Source organism: Ambystoma mexicanum, chromosome 14 (genome assembly GCF_040938575.1).
Source record: "Ambystoma mexicanum isolate Mex_15411 chromosome 14, UKY_AmexF1_1, whole genome shotgun sequence".
NCBI classification, from domain to species: Eukaryota; Metazoa; Chordata; class Amphibia; order Caudata; family Ambystomatidae; genus Ambystoma; species Ambystoma mexicanum.
Genome location: NC_090940.1, coordinates 288,091,756 through 288,113,114, shown reverse-complemented (window position 1 = coordinate 288,113,114; position 21,359 = coordinate 288,091,756). Strand labels below are relative to the sequence as shown.

At 46.3% G+C, this 21,359-nt stretch overlaps 1 protein-coding gene across 2 annotated transcripts in view; it reads left to right on the top strand.

Annotated features, from left to right (window-relative positions):
• NEMF (nuclear export mediator factor) overlaps nt 1-21,359 on the top strand; it is a 1,733,781-nt gene that overhangs the window by 1,071,346 nt on the left and 641,076 nt on the right. For both annotated transcript variants that reach the window (XM_069637407.1, XM_069637408.1), the window contains one exon: nt 700-758. In XM_069637407.1, coding sequence (XP_069493508.1) covers nt 700-758 — 59 coding nt within the window. The remainder of the gene's footprint in view (nt 1-699; nt 759-21,359) is intronic.

The window sequence follows — 21,359 nt, the reverse complement described above, 5'->3', positions numbered from 1 at the left end:
TTGATGTTCCTCCCACGGATTCCTTATCACCCTCCCAACCTGCCCTTCTTAGTTTGTACACCTTGTCGGTTTTGTGCTCCATCAGCAGCTGAGTGCTGGGGGGAAAAGGCAGAACAGAGGTCATAGGGCGCAGCATCTTGAAATGTACTTGACCGATGTCATGTCTAGCATGGCGTTGAACGTAATGGTGCTTTGCCCCCTGCTGGTGACATTTTTCTGAACGACAGCTGCACTGGCAATAGAATATCATAGAAGAAAAATCTGAGGGAGGAACATTCATCAGAAAGGACATTACTGAGAGGTCATTTGTTCTCGTCTCAAGCGGTGTTATGGAGGTAATAGCTGGTAATTCACAGATGGGTAGCTGCACTATATCTTTCTAAGTAACCACCTGAACAATTACATTATAAACGGCAGCAGTTGTAGAAATAAATTGTTTTATTGAGAAACTAGTATCCAAGTGTCAAAGGTGCTGAGATGAATCTGAGAATAGTATCGGCGTAAAGCCAAGCTGTTTTTGGTCATGCAGTCCACTATGTTGGTTCCCTCTATTGTTCTACCTGAATGTCAAAGCCTGGTTTTTGCATTATTGCTGTCTTGTGTTTTCAACAAAAGCTTCTGATGGATCACAACTATAAAAGACAATGTCTCACATTCTCTCGATGTCAGCACCTAATTCATTGTATGTTTCCTTTTTAGGAAAGAAGAATTTTCTTCCACCTTCATACTTAATGATGGGGTTTGGCTTTCTGTTCAAGGTAGATGCCTATTTGTTTCCTTTGCATTGTTATTATTAAATGTTTGTGTAAAATCCAATAATTAATTGAGAAGCACAGCTATGGGTGACATCTTTACAGATCTCTTACAGTTGCATTGTATGTAAAATCTGTCTGCAGTCAGATTTATAATATGATTACAATTAAATTTGTTGTCTTGCATTTTGCATGATTAGAACTGGGTGCTGTGATTAGATCTATCCAAAAGGTATCTTCTCTACAATTTGCCAAATTCCTTGGTTTCTCATCAGCCTTCGACATCGTCTCTGGAGACTTCTTGCACATAGCCTATGGAAGTATTCAGACATCTCTTGACACTGCTGGCATCACTAGCAGTGATATGACGATGCGTAAATCAAATTATACCTAAGAGCCAATAATTCAATTCACCTTTTCTGCATTACCACATATCAAGGTTTGGATTTCTGGTTGAGATTTCTTTTGTGTTTTTTTTGCAAGAATTGTGATATTCCCTTTTCATATTTTTGGTGTTCTTGCCTGTAGTCATTGTGGCAAAGACAATGCAGTCATAGTTGTATGTTCTTCAGTACATTGAACAGATTTGCAAGAACGTCTTGGAAAGATAGTTGATTTGAAATTGTTGTAATCAGAGATTATTGCCCATGACTTTATAGCTAAGCAAACTCTCCCACAGTCTCTGCTCTCAACAACTGGGCTATGATGCACACCTCTCTTTCCAGGAAAAGTTTGGATCCCATTCAAAACCATTATCCTCAACCTGTAAGCTATCTCATCACAGAAGTCAGGTTAGTGCTCTGATTCTGGATTTTGATAATCAACCAATTCCTGGTGGTTGTTCTTTCCATCTAGCTGGCATCAGACTTCCTTGTGTCTTCTCCCTTATCAGGTATATCTAGTCAAGTGGATAAAACTCTCAACAGATTAGCATTGTATTGAGTACTATAAAATCAACCATTGGGCTCTACAAATCCTGGTGCTTATTGTGATGAATCCTGTGGAATCATCACTGAACCCCGGTCTAAAATCTCCTCCTATGTGGCAGGGGACGGCAGCCGCTACCTGATCCCGAGGGTGGTATTATGTGGGAGGATCACATGGAAGGAGATGGCTATTGAGGAGATGTGATGATTTCCTCAGGAGCGACCCGGTATTCTTCTCCACCATGTGAGGAAGGACCTACAATTCCAAGATCTCCGATGGCCTATTGTCATTATACCCATGGATCTAATTGTAAAATGTAAAACCCCCTTCTTGTCAAATACCCTTGACAGGATATTATTCATACTTTACAAATACCCAAAACACAACTAACCTCTCGTATTTATGATGATATTGTAATGGGCAAAAATCCCAAAGAGAATCTCCTTAAACCTTATATGAATCCTATGGACTCCAACTTCCATGGTGCCTCAGGCACTGAGACGATAAAGGGGGACAAGGAGTTGATGTGGAGTGAGAGAAGCCCTAAACGTAACATGCGGTATGGTTGTTATTAGATGAACCAGCTGTGTGGGATATTTAAAGATACCTTCTTGCAATCAGCAGGAGTGTGTGGAGTCAGAGAGAGAAGGCACGGTCACAATTAAGAAGAATCGAGATACATAAGACAATACACTGTCCAACATTTGCACTCCCATTGTCCACTGTTGGTAGAAATTTGGGGTTCCCATTTCCCCTGAAAGGATCAGCCTCCCTCTCCCCCCCCACCGTCCCCAAATTTTGTCTGCCTTCTCTGAGCAACCTCTCACAGCATATATGCGCCGCTCCATAGACACACAAATATTAACATCTGCCACCGATTGACCAGCTGATGGCCATTCCTGGGCTTCCCATTTCTGTGCAATGTTTCTTTTTATCTACCCTATTTTCATACTGATTATGAGTTTTCATCCCAGATCCCCGAAGAAACAGTCTAGGGTCCACTGCTATTTCAGTGCCAAGTGTCCTGAACAGCTTTCAACCGCATTTTAGCCAGAAGTGATGAATCCGCAGGCAGCCCCAGGGTGTGTATGGAAGAAAAGTCTATCTCCCCACACCTTAAACATTGAGGGCCGCTATACAACCCCATCGGACCAATGAAACTCTGGAATAGTATACCCTATGAAGGATTTTTAGTTGCACTAAGCGAAACCTGGACGATATTGGCACTTCCCTGGGGAACATCAGGGCCTCTACCCCGTCTTCGTGTTCAATGAGTCCCACCTCCCATCTAGCCTTGAGCTAGCCCCAAGCTATGGGGTCGCGAAAGCAGTTATAACCTAATACATAGTGGAGGTAACCTTTGTGGTGATGCGTTCCATCAGTGTTTCTCTCAAGCGGGAGCTTTGCAGTATTTTAGGTTGGTTTGTAAGTTGTGTGCGTAGTGTGTGCAATATTTGTAAGTAATTGTATTGTTCCCTATCCGGCAGGCCAAACCTCAATTGTAAAATCCACACAGGGGGAGACAGTGCCTCCCTTCACAGCATTGCCTATTGGTTTTAATCCTTTTGGCCATCCACTCCGACAGTACCGGTAGTTTACCCAGTTCAGCCAATAATTAGTTCTCCCAGAGGGTTTGGGCCAGGGTTAATTTATCTCCCCATCCAGTATGTTTGTGGGCTGCTCTCCATACCTGGGCTACGTGTTGTATCATAGCTAAGGAAGAGGTCCGCTTCTCCCACTGGTGCAAGTTGCAAAGTGGAGTTGTACCACCCATCCCCTCTGCTTGGATATGTGGCACACTTTGTTCCCCGTGTAGCATTTCATTGATAACTGCCATCTGGCTTGCCCAGTAGTAGCACCAGACATTTGGATGCCCAATCCCCCCCTCCCAAACTGACAGCCAAAACTGACAGATGCAGTGTGGTCAAGAGCTATCCGTGGCTGCTTACCACCCAAAAGTAATTCCCACAGGGCGGTTTCTATCCTTTTTAATTCCAGGTTGGGAATCTGCAAAAGGGCATTCTGCATAACGGATAAGAAGCGTGGCAGCACCAACATTATAAACAAGGCAGCCCTCCCCAACAAAGTCAACGGAAGGGCCTTCCAGTGCTGGAAGTCCCTGAGAAAGCAGTCAGAGATTGGGTGCAGATTGCGTGTAAGGTATTACTCGTGATCAACACTGACTTGGACTCAACGGTATCGGAAGCTGCTTCTCTCCACCCGGTATGGGAAATCCAGAGGGAACGCTTTATCTGCACCCTGCACCGGGAAGAGAACAGACTTACCCCAGTTCACCCATAGCCCGCTATATATGTCATAATCTTGCAGCAATTGTGTCACGAAAGGACATGAGTGGGCTGGGGTGCCTAAATATATCAGTAGATCGTTTGCATATAATGACTTTGTCTTCCCATCCTTGTGGCAAGCAGAAACCTGCCCACGAATCATCCTGACAGAGCCACGCAGCCAGTGGCTCAATGGTTATAGTGAATATTAAAGGGGACAGCGGGCACCACTTTCATGTGCCCCGTTCTAACGGAAAGGTCCTAGAGACTCTACTATTCACTCTAACCTCCACTACAGGCGATTCATAAAGTAGTCTGACCAAGGACATAAAACTATCCCCAAAGCCTAACCAACCCATGGTTTCCCATATACTGTCCCACACCACAGTGTTGATTGCTTTTTTGAAGTCTATTGCTAACAGCGCCAGTGGCTCCCTCACCATCTGGGCGTGTTCTAGCACTAGTTGCAGCCTCTGAATGTTCATGCAAGTTGATTAATCCGACTTAAACCCACATTGGTCTGGGTGTATAAGAGACGATATAACTGGCAGTTGACGGATCACAAGCACTTCAGCAAGGACCTTTGCCTCCCTGTTAATCAACGAGAGCTGCCTATAGACCGGCAAAGTTCTGGAGGTTTAGATTGTTAGGGACGGACCACAATGCTGGCTTTCTATAGGTCTGGAGGAAGGATGCCCTGCTCTTTGCAGTGTTGAAACATATTGTGCAAAGCGTTGACTACTACCCCAACAATCTTCTTTCAGGTCTCAACCAGGAATCCACTGGGGCCTGGAGCTTTCCCTGAATTGAGTTGGGCAATGGCGTTGGCTATTTCTTCTTGAGTTATGTCAGCTTCCAGGTGAAGGCTTTGGGCCTGCGACAGGTGTGGAAGCGTCAAGTTATCCAGTATGGTAGCCCCTCAGGACCTATATGAGCTTCTATAGAGTTCTGTGTAATAGTCAGCAAAGGCTTCTGCTATATCATCGGCTTCTGCTATATCTTCATCCGTCCTTGCCACTTCTTCCCTGCCCTTCCTTAGTTCTCTGACCTATCCCTTCTCTTGAGCCATGCTAGCGTTTTACATGCTTCATCGCCCCCTTCGTAGATGCCATTGTGCATTTCCCACTGAGCCTGTTTGGCGTTGCCCACGGAGACATTGCAGAGAATTTCTTTAGCTCCAACAAGCGACCAATGGGCCTCCGGAGAGCCTAGGCCCTAGGGTCAAATACTCTGTCTCTCATCTTGCCGCCTCACTTTCAGCCTCTTGCACCCATTGGTGCTGGGCCTTTCTGTGGGCTGCATCCGATGAGATAATTTCCTCCCCGGAGTATTCCCTCCCACAGCGGTCTCTGGCCTATCCACTGAGTCGCCATTCATTTCAAAGTATTCAGTAGTCTTGGATTGAATATGTTCAACGAACTCAGGGAAACCACAGGTAGTAACTCTTAAAACACTAGTTCAGTGCGTGTTTTGTCACATTGCTGTGGACCTCTATCACCAGCGGCGAAATCCCCCAGGCTAAATAGGATGCAGTCCGTACTCTGTGCGTCTTGCCGCAAAAGGAAAAAATAGTCCCGCTGGGAGAGGGAAGCATGAGCCCCTCAGTCAAACGAGTATCCGCGTTCATGAGGGTGAAGGTCCTTCCAGATGTCAGAGGCCTAGTTCTGAGGAAAAGTCTGCTAATTCTGTGGGAACGTCTGGGTTCCTGTCCCGTAGGTGTGTGCAATCTATCCTAATATCACTTACGTCATGGAAGTCGCCTCCCAGATTCTATAGGTCCATCTGGTGACCTGAGAGCACGGCTTGAATTTCAATAAGTAGGTCAGCGGAGGGTGGTGGAGGGGCGTAAACCGCCAAAACACCCAGAGTCCCACCCACATAATTCGCCGTTTAGCAGGACAAATTTCCCTCGAGGGTCTTGCTGTACTACCAACATTTTGAGGGGAAGGTGTTTATGGATCAGAACTAATCAGCCTTTGGCCCGCCTAGCAAAGCCAGAATGTATCGAGGTTCTATAGTTTGATCTACGGAAGAATGTACAGGTAGATCCGGCCATGTGTGTTTCAGTGAGGAGAACAATGTCAGGCGAATATCTATTGAGGAGCTGTACCACTAATCTGATTTTTATGCTGGAGCTGAGGCCGTTGACATTACATGTGAGGAGCTTAAGCAATCTCACTCCAGTCATAACCATTTGAGCATCGATATATATCTAGCAGTGTGCGCGGGCAGCCTTATGTCTGAGTATGTAAAGCGCTTACCCTGTGGTAGGGGCATGTAAACCTGGTCACCCAATCTAACCTGACCAAAATCGAAACCCCCCAATTCCCCCAACCCATACTCCACCCCAACCTGAAGTACCTGTTGCCTGAACATCTCCAGTCCCAACAGTAGGACTGTAAAAGGAAAACTGCAAAGAAAGAAGAGCACACAAAGACAAGGGGATTTGCCATCGCTATTGTTTCAGCAACCCTTCACCACTGTGGCCGTACAAAGATGTCCGGGGGACTACTTTATCAACCAGGTGTGATACGGTTTCAGTGACATAATGGTTTCATTGTTCTCATCCCTTTTCTTTAGAAGATTGGGTGTCTCCCACTGCCTCATCTGGATCGACGCCCTGGCCGTCCACTAGTCGGGGGTGGGGGGGAATGCCGCTGCAGGGATCTTGACCGAGTGTTGCTGGACCCCAATTCTGCATGGCCGTGTCTGCCTTCTAGGTGTTGTTCGACCCATATCCAGGCCTTGCAGGAGTCTGTGAAGTGCATTGAGGCCCCATTGTGGTATATTTTTAGTTGGGCCATGAATAAAATCTGTATTTAACCCCGAGAGTTCGCAGGTGTTTCTTGAGTTGGTCGAAGGACTGTCTGGCGCATTGCACCTCTCTTGTTTAGTCAGGGAAGGATGCCCATGGCGCGGGTCATTTGAAGCAGTGCGTCCCGAACCCTGTAGTTGTGCAACCTTGTGATCACTGTACGTGGATTCGCCCCTATGATGGGTCTTCCTGTGGGCATTCAATGAGCCCTCTCGATCGAAAAGAATTTGGAAAACTTTTTGGGTGCCACTAAATCCACCAGCCATTGTTCGAGAAAGAGCTCCATACTGGGTCCTTCTGATTTATCAGGGAGCCCCAGAATTCGGATGTTGTTTTGCCGGTAACGTTCCTCCCCTTCGTCCACTCAGCCCTCCACTGCCCGGAGCCGTTGTAGCATTTTTGTCAGTTGGCGCTCCATCTTTGTCAGTGTCTTTCGTGTCTGAAATGCGCTTCTCAGCTTCTCCCATGCGAAAGGATAGTTTGTGTAGGTTGTTCCGTAATAGGAACACCTCTGAGCTAAGATTTTCCCTTCCATCGAGAACCAGAAGCCTGTGATGGCAGCCATCACATCCTGCAGGGAGATGTTCCCATTCCCGGGTGTGCTTTCTTCTGGTGCGCTCTGTGTACTGGGGACGCTGGTGTTGCTGGTTGCATATTGGTCCATCTTGCTTTGGGTAGAGTGTTTTTTTTTTTATTTATCCTTGGCCGTAATGTCGCTTGTCAATCCGGAGGGGCCCAGCTGGCATTCTCCAGAGCTCAGTGCAGTGTAGGGTCAAGTGGTCCATGCCTGCGCAGTCCGTCGAGACCCACTTCTGTCAACTGAAAGTTCACTGGTTGCCGCCGTGGCCTCACCCCGATTCCCCAGCCTATTAATAATTCAGGTGCTTCTCACCAGTTCGTCCGGGGGTCTCCCTGCACCCACGGTCTCTCTATCTCAACATGGCTCACTTCCTGATTGTCTCGCCCTGACCAGGTTTTTGGGGGGGATTAGGAGGCCACTGCCTGATGTTCCTGGCAGCTGGTTTCTTGCGGGTGCCACCTCCACCTTGTTCCCGGATACTACCCCCTGCACCACCTGAGGGCAGACTCTGGTTCCTTGTGTGGGCCCGGCCACTGCTGTCAGGCCTAGATGTTATAGGGTAACAGGGTTTTACCAGGCTATTAGTCTTGGGGCTATATAGCCTCTCGCTGGGATCGCTGTGGTATTAACTTGTACTGCGAGGAGGGTCAGCCTTCTCCATTTGTCAGCTTCCCCCTCAACGGTACGTCATATTATTGTACCATACAAATCCGCTCCCTTGTGCGCAGCTGCTCTTGCCTCTTAACTGCTGCTATGTTCACTGAATATTCTCCTGCACTTACTATCCAAATAGTCAGTGGAGTGGGTACCGCCCCTGGGCCTTAGCCCCAGAATCCTGTTGTTTGCATGGAGAATCCGAGCCCTGTAGGTTTTCTTTATGCGCAGGCACACAGATCGACTCTTCTCTGTTGCTCATCTGGAGGGGAGAGACGGCGTCCCGCTCCGACTGCCTTGGGTAACTACTCGATGTGGACCTGGTCGTACGGCCCATCCTCCGTTCTTCTGGCAGGCTCTAGTTTGATGTCTGCAGCCTGGCCTATGCTGCCTTCCACCCCGTGATTATCTCTGGATCTGCTACAATCTGCTACCCCTCGACCGCCTGTCCATTGTTGAAGTAACTGTGCGCCCTCTGTGGAGCCTGGCATCCCACTCCTGTGTGTCTACGCGCGGGGGTGAGGCGGATCTTACCCAGAAGCCTTGGTTTTGGGCCGCGGGCGCACTGTCCGATATTTCTCCGGCAGCTCCTTGCACCTTGCCGATTTTCTGAGTACAGCTACACCCCTCGACCACCAGGTCTCCTCTCCCCACCTGTTTCTGTCCTGCAGCCATTGGGGATTGCTAACTCTTGATCCCAAAATGGCGTCAGCCAGAGTCCGTCACCTTCGGCATCATGCAGCAGGGCTGTTCTCCCAGGAAACCCAGGCAAAATAAGATCTATAGGTTCTGTTCTCACCTGGTCATGAAATGCACTGTTATTCCCCCAGGAACCAGGATAATTATGCAGGATGTGAATGGCCCATCGTAGCGGAGGAGGCTTAAATCTTCATCCGCCTGCCACTGAACTGGAAGTCCCAAATAAGTGTTGAAGAAGTTGAAAGGTGGAACTTGAACAAGACTTGATATGTGAGAGGTCCATATGGCAAGCTTGAGGCAAGTGAAATCCAGAGTCAAGGAAGTATAGACACTATGATAGTGTTACTGTGCTATACTGAAAGATAAGGAAAGTGAACAAGATTAGGGCCTTGGCCGAGCAGCAACGAAGATGACCGCATAGTTTGGAGGCTCCGGAGCGAAGGAATTATAATTACTCTGAACGCACAATGGATTAGCTCAACTGGACTTAATTTGAGCACTGATACTGATATTAGACGTCATCTCATGATTTCATGTGGCAGATATCTTGTTTTTCGGATGAAGCTTGTGTCTCCTGTTTACAACCGCCTCTTTATGGTCAGCGCTACCACGCAGAGCTAATGTGTTTCGCAGAGGATTTCCGAATAACTTTACAATAGAGAATTTTCTTCAAAGCTACCTGCTTCTGTGATCAGACAAATCTCTGCTACAGCTGTCCGCCGCCTTCAGTGTTCTTATCCGAGTGTTCCAGGAAGTTCTCACGCACTGGAAGAACGTGGGGCAGGCCTCCAGCAGCGGCGTAACGCAAGAAACAACCCAACGCTTCCAGTCAGCTGCTCAGGATCACGCGCTGCGGACATTCGGGTTAAAGTGGGATATGCTCTCATTTCCTAACAAAGGTACTTAACATCATTATATGCATACAGATGTCTCCAGATTACGACACAGTGCTACAATTGGAATTCTAACGCAAGTTCTCTTATTTTAAGCTCAAAACGCCTTGCTGAGAATCCAGCAAATACTATACAACATATAAACTTGCATCACTGATATTTCCCTTCATTTGAAGCTTCCCCCTTTTTACAAGGTATTTAACTGTAATGCTGGTTTACATTTATATGCAATATCTTATATTATTTGACGCCGCTAATCAAATTAAATAATCAATCTAAACTACAAGGAAGGCTCTAATGGATACATGCGATAACTTCTGAAATGTTTACACATATGATGTAATTTTTTGCTGGAGAGAACTTGAAGACGTGAAATCTCCTTTTCATACTTTTATGCAGGCCACTCATTTCTGAAATGTAGCTCTGTACCACCATCATATAAAACCTTTGGAGTGAAGCTGATTATTTTGGATGCTGATTTAATCATTCTACCGCATAATATATTGTTTACCGGTGGTACTTTATCCTGCACAGTGTACCCTTGAAGTATTTCTTATCTGGATAAATCACTACATCAACTTTTTCTCACTTCAGGGGAATCTTCTACCTTTGGCTCATCTTCTTCACATTAACAATATCATTGTGCCTGCTAATTACTCAATCTTTACACCTAGGAAACAATCATATGGAGCTTGCTTATTATTTCTACTCTAACCAATCCTCACAAACGATTCAAAATATGTCTACTGCGGAAACTACACCCTTTAATTCATGTATGGAAAACATTTTGGACGAGCTAGGTAACATTTGCTCCTCTATCTCCACTCTTGATGCACACTCATCTTCAATCCAGGATGAAATAAAAAATTTCAAAAATGACATTCAACTTTTTTCTGGTAGGCTAGATGAAGTGGAAGAAAGGATTAGTACTGCGGAGAATAGAGTTGAAGGTCTGGAAAATATGCAAACCAAAATTCAACAATTGGAAAACAAAGTCACTGAATTGGAAGACAGAAATCACAGAGACAATCTACATTTTATGGGATTCCTGAAAAAGCTGAAGGTGATGATCCCATTCATTTTCTAATTAACTGGATCCCTTCCACTCTAGGAATCACCTTTTCTACACCTCTAGAGCTTTAATGGGCTCATAGAATAAGACCTCGCTTTACAAGATCTGACTCTTCTCCAAGACACCTTCGTAGCTCGTTTTGTTCGACATGAACAAGCACAGAAAATTCTTCAAGCAACCAGGAAAAATTCTCCCATTCTCGTCCAGAATAAAGGAATTTACTTTTCTCCAGACTTCTCTAGTGCCACCCAAGCTAAAAGTGAGAGATTACTAGACATGAGACCCATACTGAAATCGCTGAACATTAGATATGGTCTGCTTGATCCAACAATAATGATTATCACCATTCCTGATGGTGCCACTTAAGAGTTCTCCAATCCAGATGATCTTTATAACTTACTCCAAGAGCCACAATCCAATCCGATGGATACATCATCTTCAAAACCCATGATTAAACCCTCTTCAACAGAATCACATGTAGCTATATCACCCTTCAGAATACCCAAGAACCAACATATCAAGTATACTCCCAAACGTAGCAGATCTACCTCATCATTACCGTTGGAAATTCAGTCATCTCAGAGACAAATCTAGATCTCCAATAAAATCACTGGATCCTTCCTTCACTCCTTTGCAAAACTGATTGCTTAATCAACCTATGGTTTATAATCGTGTTTTCTGTGCTTTATCTTGTGCATCACCTCACTTCATATGATCCATCACCTAAAATGTATAATATCTATGGTGTATCTGAATCTCCTAATTCACATTGTTATTTGAAACTTATATGTTTGAACTTTTGCACTGGGGTGTTGAATTAAAGATTTCCAAATATTCCTTGTTTTATCTTGTTTATACCGGTGCTAGGGTCAGAGACTTTTGGACACTAGGTAATTTTTCTTTAGTTTGCTAGTTAGGACATCCTTGTTAGAATAGAGAAAGATGGGTGCGTATCTCACCCTTAATTATTGAATAAAATGGCAAATTCTGAGAAAAATGTAATTTTGTGTTAGCATCACATTTCTTAACCCGCACAATGTCCACTGCAAGTATCACCTCAGCATAAGCACACAGACAAATGGTTTGCCATAGAGCAGTCCATAGCTCCCCAAATACACAGGTAGCAGGCATTTGGAAAACGCTAGAGTTATTTTTTTAAGTCATGCAATAAATATCAACTCAGAACGTTTAAGTGGTGCTCGGAGAGCCAGTATCTCTGTCTCTCGGAAGCAGGATGTGCGCCTCAATAAGTGCTGTTGCCTCCTCTGGAAAAGAGAAGAAAAGTCTTGCCGTTGTGTTGTATTCTCAGTCGTGCTGGGAACAGCACTGCATAATGCATGGATCTTTCCCTCAACTGTTTAACTCCTATGAAGGATCTTCTTTCCAGTTCTACTGCCATAGAAAAATCGATAAAGCTGTGTATTGTGGTAGATTGAAAGTGTAAGGGCCCCTTCTCCCTCGCCAGTCGCAGGATGGCGTCAGGGTCCCTATAGTTGAGCAACCTGGCGATGACCGGTCTGGCGGGGGCTCCTGGCTGTGCCTCAGATGTAGGTGACCTATGTGCTTGCTTCACCACCACAGAAGCAGACAGCGAGAGATTACCAAGCAAGTCTTTGATCAATGACTTCACCGCAATTTCCATGGGGCTATTACTGAAGTTTTCTGTAAGTCCACAATACAGATATTATTACGCCTCGAGCGGGATTCCAGATCATCACACTTCAGCAAGGTGCGTTTCAAAATCCTTGGACATGGTGGACACTTGAGTCTTAAGCGAATGAAGGTCATCCTCAGAAGTGCCAATGCGAGTTTCCGCATCTGTTACCCTCGTGTTCACCCATTCCATCTTGGCATTCAGGGTAGTATGAAAAACCTGAAGGCATCATTTTCTCGGGTGGCCAGGGAAAGGCCATCGCTTTTGGATCCTGACCCTGGGCGTGGAGATGTGAAGGAGGATCCCCTGGGTGGAGGGTCTGTTATGACGTCTTTTCATCTCTAGCCTTTCTAGTGCCTGCATTTTAAACGTGGAAAGAATAACGAAAAAGTTAATTGAATTTTTGGGGGTTGGTGTGGGAAAGGGCAGATAAGGGGTTGGGGGTTCGGGAATACTTAAAAATGGTTGGGGGAGAGGATGGTTGGTGGGGCAGAAGCCCCCCTCGCTACTCCCTCCAAAAAATAAATTCAGTTAACTTTTTCGTTAATTTCTCCACGTTTAAAAGGCAGTCATTAGAAAGCCTGACGATGAAAGAACATAGAACCGAGGGTCCTTGGAGTGGAGAGAGGATGTCTTTAAGTGAGTCATGGTGATCCACCATTTCTATTGTGATAACAAACCTTCCCCTCCACCTACCTTCATAGGTTGTTGCCAGTTATGTCCTCTTGCTTCCCCTCAGTCCCACCAGTCTAGCACTGGGACGAGGAAGAGGCGACTAGGAGTTGTGCACACTAACATTCAGTTACACTACTCTGGTACTGAGGCGAGGAAGAGGCCTGGAAACTATTGCAAGGGTCAGGCATGTCCCAAGAACATAAGTAATTGTAGTCATGCAATTGGACTGGAGAGCTCACACCTGCAACGTGTTAACAGTTTACGGGTGCATACAAGCCGAAGCCACCAGAGAGGAGGGGGACAACAGCAGGAGAGAAAAACTGGGTCGTGAGGTACGGGCCTGGGGGAGAAACCCGGCTAAAGAGTCTGCCAAGGAGGGTCCGGCCTAGAGGCCAGGACGCCGGCTATTGTCAAGGGTAGACTGTGATGCCGGGGCCTAAACGGGCTGCGAGAGGGTCAAATATTCCAGAGCCTCCTTGGTCAGTTGTCCACAGCCAGACCTGTGGGGCATGGAAGAATCCCCTGGGCTGCAGGTCACTAGTAGCACCTGCGAGTGACAAGCCGAGCTATCGGCAACCTACAGCGAGGTTTCCAAAAGGCAAGCGCTACTCGCAAAGATGCAGAGAAGTGTCCATGGAGCCAAGAACGAAGAGAGAAGATGCACGTAGGAGCCGCCAAAGACCGGCGAGTGAATCGGAGGGAACACTTCTATTGGGGCGCTCCTGGGGCTGCTACATGGCAAATGTGTTTGCCTGATTGACAGAAATATATGTGCAATTGAAAATGAACCCAAAGTGAGGGTTTTTATTGAACAATACAAGCAAGTTGAATTATAAGTGAAAGAACGTGAGTCAAGCATTATTGAGTACCGAACTAAAAGGAAGCTTTGATGAGCCTAAGCGTGGAATGCAAGTCTGTGTGAAACAGATGTAAGGAACACTGAAAGACGAAGAATTAATTTTACTGAATAAAGTGAGAAACCAGTAATGAACATTGCTGAAGACTGTGAAAGTAAGGTGGTGAAAGAGAGTGAGCACCCCGAAGTGAATTGGGTGAAAGGATACACTGTGGCAAAGCCAAGAGACTGTCAAGGAGAAAAACACATTGTGGCAAAGCCAGAAGACTGTCAATGAGAAAACACATTGTGGCAAAGCCAAGAGACCATCAAGGAGAAAACACATTGTGGCAAAGCCAAGAGACTGGCAAGGAGAAAAACACATTGTGGCAAAACCAAGAGACTGGCAAGGAGAAACCAAAGTGAATGTGAACCAGAGAACCAGTGCAGTGACAGAGAAACCTGTGTAGACTAGAAAGCCTAGGGTTATCGGTTGAGTGATTTGTAATGGGTGGACTGCGTGGTTCGACAACTGCTCCTAGACCGAGGATACCTTGTCTGAAAAAGCCACGGAAAAGTAAAGATAACAAATATTCACTTGTGAATCAGATTGCTGAAGTGAATGCAGAGGACAGCAATCCGTATCAACTGTTGAAAAGTCTAAAGGATTGCAAAGTCGACCTTGAACTGGTTTTGAGTATTAAGAGTCTGGAACGGAGTGTAAGTTGGCAAGCTGGACAAGCCGAAGTCTTATGAAACCTAAGACCTTGAGAACTTTGTCTTTGGGGAAGGCAACCATGAGGCTTTTTGGAACTGCTTTGAACTTGGGGAAGTGAAAAGTAAGCCAAGGGCTGGAAGAAGCTCAACTTTATTTGGAACACTACTTCTTTTGTTGCTGACCTGCCTACAAATTGTTTAGCTTTAGTTGTGATGGCAAGTATAGGTTTTGGACACAGACAGACTTTTAAGTTGAACATACTGAATCAGACTATGCTTAGTTTCTTTAGGTAGGAAAATCCTACCTTAGCATAGGGCAGGTTAGGCCTTACACCATCCTGACAGTATTCTGTTTGAACTGTGAATCTGGTGTCTGTCTTGCTTCATGATGCCTACACAGTAGTAATATTGGAGGTTATACCATCAAGTTTATTGTTTACAGCCGTGAAACCAGTTTGTATACTTTCCATGAACTGCCAGAGATTTGGCATTTTCTTTTCCGCTGCACCGAATGTCCCCTGCTCCAGATCAGGTTCAGACCTGGATCTAGGTGCATAGCAAATTAACGCCTCCATGTTGCTTTGTTTTTTTGCTCCTGCACCACCTTTTGCCATGTCACCAGTGTAATGTGACCGTAGTATAGCCTGTACTGAATCGTTACAATTCACTTGTTGCTGCCAAGGAGTAGCAGCTCTGGCAAAAGTACACACAGTGTGCATAGATGGGTGGTGTGTTTAGGTTGGCACTCAGGCTCACTCCCCAGGACCCATTCCACTAGTGGAGCCTGCTATCGGACCGCAAACTGCTTGCTCAGGTGTTAGGATCAGCCTTCCTTTCTTATGGTTTCTCTTACTGAATGCTGTATGTATGTGATGATGTCATTTGTGGAATGTATGAGGTATCTTGGAGTGTTTGTGTATGAATGGGTTCTAACCCAGGGAGTTGATCTAAGGAAGCCTGGGTGGTGGGAGCCAGTGGGGTTCCCTCATGATTTCCTCCTATCTCCTTGTGGACTTGATGAGACCTGATTTGTACCTGTAACTGAAGAACCTGAATAAAGCAACCATTAAGCATACCTGCAACTGTATCCTGATTATATCACTATGACCCAGACCGGGTCATAACATCAGGTCATTACCAGTAATGACCATTGGCTATGCAGGCAGCACTCTCCGCTCCTCAGCTCCACGCACGGGCCTCTCGCTTACTGTCCCAGTGGAGATGGTCCTAGTACAGCAACCCCATGCAGAACAGCCCACAAGTCCCCCAGGCTATAATCCTGGGTGCTTGAGAGGCTGCCTCAGCAGAGCCAAGCCCTAAATACAGCCGGAAGGGAGATCTAATTTTGTACGCAGGCCCATGCGGGGAACGGCCGCACAGGCCAACATACAGCAGCGGGTGCCGAAAGCACTTCGCGCCATGCTCCGGCACACCACCAGTTCGTCGCAGCAGCCCGTCCTCCTTTTCCCAGCTCCATGCTACTATTTTTCGCTGGGGCTCTAGCACTCCACAGAGCATATCTTTCAGTCCTGGTCCAACCGCAATCATCACGCTGTGGCCGACGTCATATCTTTGTTACGGTTCTGTCTAGGCGGCGGTGACGCAGGATTCCAAAGCCTGTCCTGGCTCGAACAGTGTTCTTCCACTGCGGGGACAGCCTCAGAATCTCCTTCTTCCTTGCCGCAGGATCACAGTACCTCCGGGATACAAAGCATGCAGTCGGGTGCTGGTGAAACACCACACGGACAGGGCAATAACGGAAAGTCTGGGTTGCTTCACAAACAGACTTAACAGGCAGAAGACATTTCCTGGCTACTCAGCAGCGCACTGCTGCCCCTTTTTCAGTGGTAATACCCAGTCTGTCGCTGTTGCTCCCTCCCACCCCCCACGAAAGGTTCTAAGGGTATCCCTGGAAGTACCAGATATTTATCAATCAGTGCAAACTACACTTTTTGTGTCAACCAGCAGCATTTTTGGATGCTACAACTACAACTAAGGCAGCGTTTGTTCTTTCCCATTTGGGCGGCACGTCCTCTGCCTGGGCTCACCCTCTATTAGAAGTGAATGACCCTGTTCTTTATGACTTCGATACACTACTAAATGCCATGTGCAGAATGTTTTATACGCACTACAACGGTCAAGCAGTGGATCTGAAAAAAGAAAAAAGCAACCTACTGGTTTATGTGGTTAAATTCTACCCACTAGTGGCAGAACCCATTTTGCCTGAAAACAACAATAGGGGTCTCTCGGATGAGATGAAATATGCCCTAGCACGAGCCCCTGTGATCCCCAACACTTTTCCTAAGGTACTTGATCTGGTATTGAAGCTGGACTCTCGTATGGCTGAACGGTGAGGTGAAGCCAGACACCCTGATTTGCAGTCCCCAGGTTCTATTCCTAAGAACGGTTGTGACCCGAATCGCATGCAAATAGGCACAGTCTGCGGGCCCCCTAACACCGGAGGAACAAGAAGGAAGGCAGTCTGCAAATCTAGACTTGTACTGTCGTGCATCAGCACTTTACATATGCTTGTGTCCAAAACGGCCGTCTAAGAAGCCGGATAACGCTTTGTCTCGTTCCTAGAGGAGGGCTTTGGGAACAAGATGGCTACTTAATGGTCCTGACTCCTGTAGCAGGGGTTCCTAAACATATTTAGAGGTGGTGCTTATGTTTTCTGGCATGCAACCTATGTCAACCACTGGTATGGTGGAGTCAGGTGTCACAGGCAGTTATGTAGGATCTGTGTGATATTTCCGTCGCGGAAAAATCCGCGATGTAAATGTTTGTATGGGAAATGTACGCACTACAAATGTTCGTACATTTCCCATGCAAACTTCCAATAGAAAACCATACATACATAGACCAACACCCCCAACATACCCCCACCACCCTACTTAACCTTTCCTTCCTTCGCGCTGTGTCCCTGCAGCGCCAGTTCCTTTTCACTTCCATGATCGTGAACCAGCGCCGCAGGGTCCATTTTTTTGCGCAACAGCAGGGGTTTTCCCCGCAACCACCGCTCACTAAACTGTATAGTATATTTCCCCTGCAGTCCCGGCTTTTCTTTTTTTTTTCTTCTGGTGGGGGTTGGGGTGTTCCCCGCAAACCCTGCTCACGAGGACCTGATGTATTAAAAAATAACAAATCAAAGTTCCTTTTTAAATGCATGTTGGGTGTCGACTTTTCACCCCTGGATCCCCCTCTTCCGAGCTCAGACCCCTCTTGAATGTCATCCTCCCTCCTTCGTGTTCACTATGGTTTTCCTTGCATTCATGAGTCTTAATGTCTTTTTAAACAGTTCACTGTGGACATCCCTCTGTCCGGTTCACCTTTGTCAACACACTGTTCAGAGACTTTAGGCTTCTCCCCTTTCCATCGGCATCCCTCTGGCGGATTCACTCTTGCCAACTTTTATCAATCACACAATTTCTTCTACTTTCTTACGATGTATGATTCGCTTCCCTTAGCTTCCCTTAGCTTTACCATTTTCTGCCGGTCAAAGACTTTCGACTGTACAGAGTATTTTGCTAGACCCCTGTATGACCACTTTGACGCCTTTCTCGCTCCGTTCCCAAGGCCTTCTGGTAACGGTAGTTTCAACAATAGGGTAATCGCCCAGAGTTTCTCAAGTGAGCACCCACGTGGTGCCAGACTCCTATGCACCTGGTTTTCTCCTGTATTAACAGTTCTTTGTACTTTTCTTCAATTAGCCGTTTGCTACTTTTGTGCAACCCAGTTCGGTTTCTTATCGGCTCTTCCTCCGGCTCACCGGCTGTGATGAATCGCTTGGCTTTTCTTGTCTCTGGAGTCAAGTACGTTACCACAGTGGCCAGCGTCTCTCCCCGGCTTGATTATCAGTGGAGGAGGGCCCCTCGTACCGTTGATATTTGCTGCAACACACACTGGCTATTGTTCGTTGTCATACGATTCCTTCCACGGAACCTTTGCGGGCTTGGCTCAGAAAGGGCAAGGTCACTTCTCTCCTTGTCACCCTTTCGGTTCTCGCCACCTTTCTCCTCCTCTTGAACTGCTGTACTCACTGAGTAGTTGTGCGGTCTGCCTTGTTTGTACTGTGCTCTTGTGCTCCACTTTTTATCCCTGTGGGGAAAGGGACAGGGCCGTCAGGTGTGTGTGATTCTAGTCAATTGTCTGACTTTGGCTGACCCTTGTATTGGGACATGTCAGGTAAACGTCTCTGGTGTTAGTCTGTTGTCTTTCGTGGTGTGCAAAATCGTTTGTGGAAAAAGGGGGGTGGGGCAGTGTTTCTGAACATCCTATATGGTAGGATGGGGAAAAGTTGTTGGAAGAAGGGGAAGGACGACGTCTCACCTGTCGGTGTCCCACGTCCACTTCCCGAACACCCCCTATCCATGTGATCCTCCCTCAATGGTCCACCCCCATGAACTTGATAAAATAGTGATGGCCGGGTCCTGGCCACCTGGATGACAGATCCCCGGGGACTAGTTAGGGGGACACCTTCAGGTTTCTCACATCCCTTATTCAGGAACAAGACGTGGTTTTAAGGGAATACCTTAATACCTCCTTAAGAAACAGGTTATTTTCGCCCATCTGGTTCTCGAGCTGCCTACCCATTTTTCTTTGAACCAGAGAGGGAAGGAGCCCTTTGCCCCTGTATAGATTACAGGGAGCTGAACGCGGGTACCATAAAAAACGGATCCCCGCTTCCTTTGCTCTCACTTCTCCTAGAGCAGCTGTCGTCCACATCTATCTACACCAAGTTGCATCTTCTGGGGAGGAGGCTACAAGTTTGTTCGTATCCAAGAGGGTGACAAATGGAAGACTGCTTTCAAAACCAGGCATGGTTTATATGAGTATTTGATGCTGCTTTTCGGGTTATGTAACGCCCCAGCGACTTTCCAGTTTTTTATGAACAATGTGTTCAAGGGCATGACCGACAGAACTGGTATCTCGTTCCTTCATCGATTAGTGTTTTTTCAAAGTACTTTTTAACGAAACAATTACTTTGAAAAAACTCGCAATAAATGCTAGTCGAGGGTTAAATAGGGTGGGGAGGGGGTTAGGGTAAGGGATAATAGTATTAGGAATAAAATAAAATGTGATGTGTTTTTTCAGAGTAATTTCTACGTTAAAATGACTTTACAAAATGGTCAATGTAGGGACATAGAACTGACAGATCTATAGCAGTGTACTTCAACGAGTGTTTTGGACCTCGGTCTATGCTTGCATTTCATTCCTTGTATTCCGTCCTGACCCTGCTTTGTTCCTGGACTCCTTGTCTCGTTCCTATGGTTTTGGTAACTTGGTTCGCTACGTGTTATCTACGCAGTCTTTGATTCCACACTTCCTGTCCCGCTTCCATGTAAAGAGTGCTCGTAGTACTTACGAGTTCCTGAATTAGCCCGCACGTTGATTGACCCATTTCTGCTTAACGGACTGTCTCCGCCTCCTGTTTCCAACACATTGCAGCCCACACTTTAATCGACCCATTTCCTGCATAACAGATTGTCTCTGCTTACCGATCCCAAAAATACTGTAGCCCACATGTGAACCGGATCTTTTGCTGCCTAACAGATTATTCTCTGGATCATGATTCAAACATTCTCCTGCTCATCTATTCTACAGAACCCTTCCTGCTTCTCTCACCATTCATCCAGTACTCCGGCCTCCTCTACAGTGGACATCTGCCAGAGTCTAGAGACGCTTACCAGAGTAAAACAATTAGGCATCCTTGTGCCGTCAGGGGTAGGTCTTTGATCCTCACTTGGAATAACAGCAGGTTGGACTTACTAGGCGTCCGTGTGCCGTCACGGTAGTCCTTACCTGGAATACATCCTCTGGCCTGTGTCGGAAGATCTGGACTTGGAACTGGTAATTAACAATACAGACTGTGACCTTCTATCCTTTTTGGTAAGATTTGCAAGATCCTATACTGTGCCCATTTTCATCCTAGGTCTTGTTCTTTGTATATTTAGTGTTCTTGTATATTTAGTATTCTTGTTGCCTTTTCTGATCAGGTGGATTTACTGAACTTATTAGGAGAATTACCACCCATACCCACCCTTTCTCTCTGTTATCTCCTTGACTATTCAGGTTGATGCACGTACCAGTGTTTGGAGTGGGCACTGTTCGATTTCCTGGGTGTTGATTTGTTCTCTTTTTTTCCTTTACCTAGTTGGGGTATCGTGGAGTGTCTCTTCTTCCAACTATTGGATCTCTGTCTGTTACTTCACAGCAACAGAGAGTTACAATTGTGGGAAGAATTTTTCGGCTACCTTGGTTTCTTGATTCGGTGCTCCAGCTTCTACCCAGATCAGCGGTGAGTCCTAACATAATCAGAAGCCTATTAATGCGGAGACCCCCGATGCCTTAGAGAACCTGGCCCGCCTTGTCTCAGAATTACGTGCAGACTGATGGCCGCTCATGATGCCACACATCAGCGCATTGATGCTCTTCAGTAGTCTGTTCAGCCTGCTGGTGCAGGGGTGCCCCCTCTGCAGATGGTTTCTGGTTCAGGTTTTCCTGTGCCTCGCCAGGATCCCGTGCGAGTAATTATGTCAACCCAGTTTCCTTTTGCTGCCCCATAGAGGTTTTATGGAGATCGCAAACATTATGGGACCTTCATTAACCAATGTCGGCTACATTTCCTATGTCGTCCTGCGTCCTTTCCCGACTCCACGACGGAAGCTGTATTTGCGTTATCCTACTTGGGTGGAACTGCAGCAGCTTGGGCCAATCCTCTTTCAGAGGAAAAAAGTAATATGTTATATGACTTTGATGCATTGATTAACACCATGGCCCGTGTTTTTGACACACGTTTTA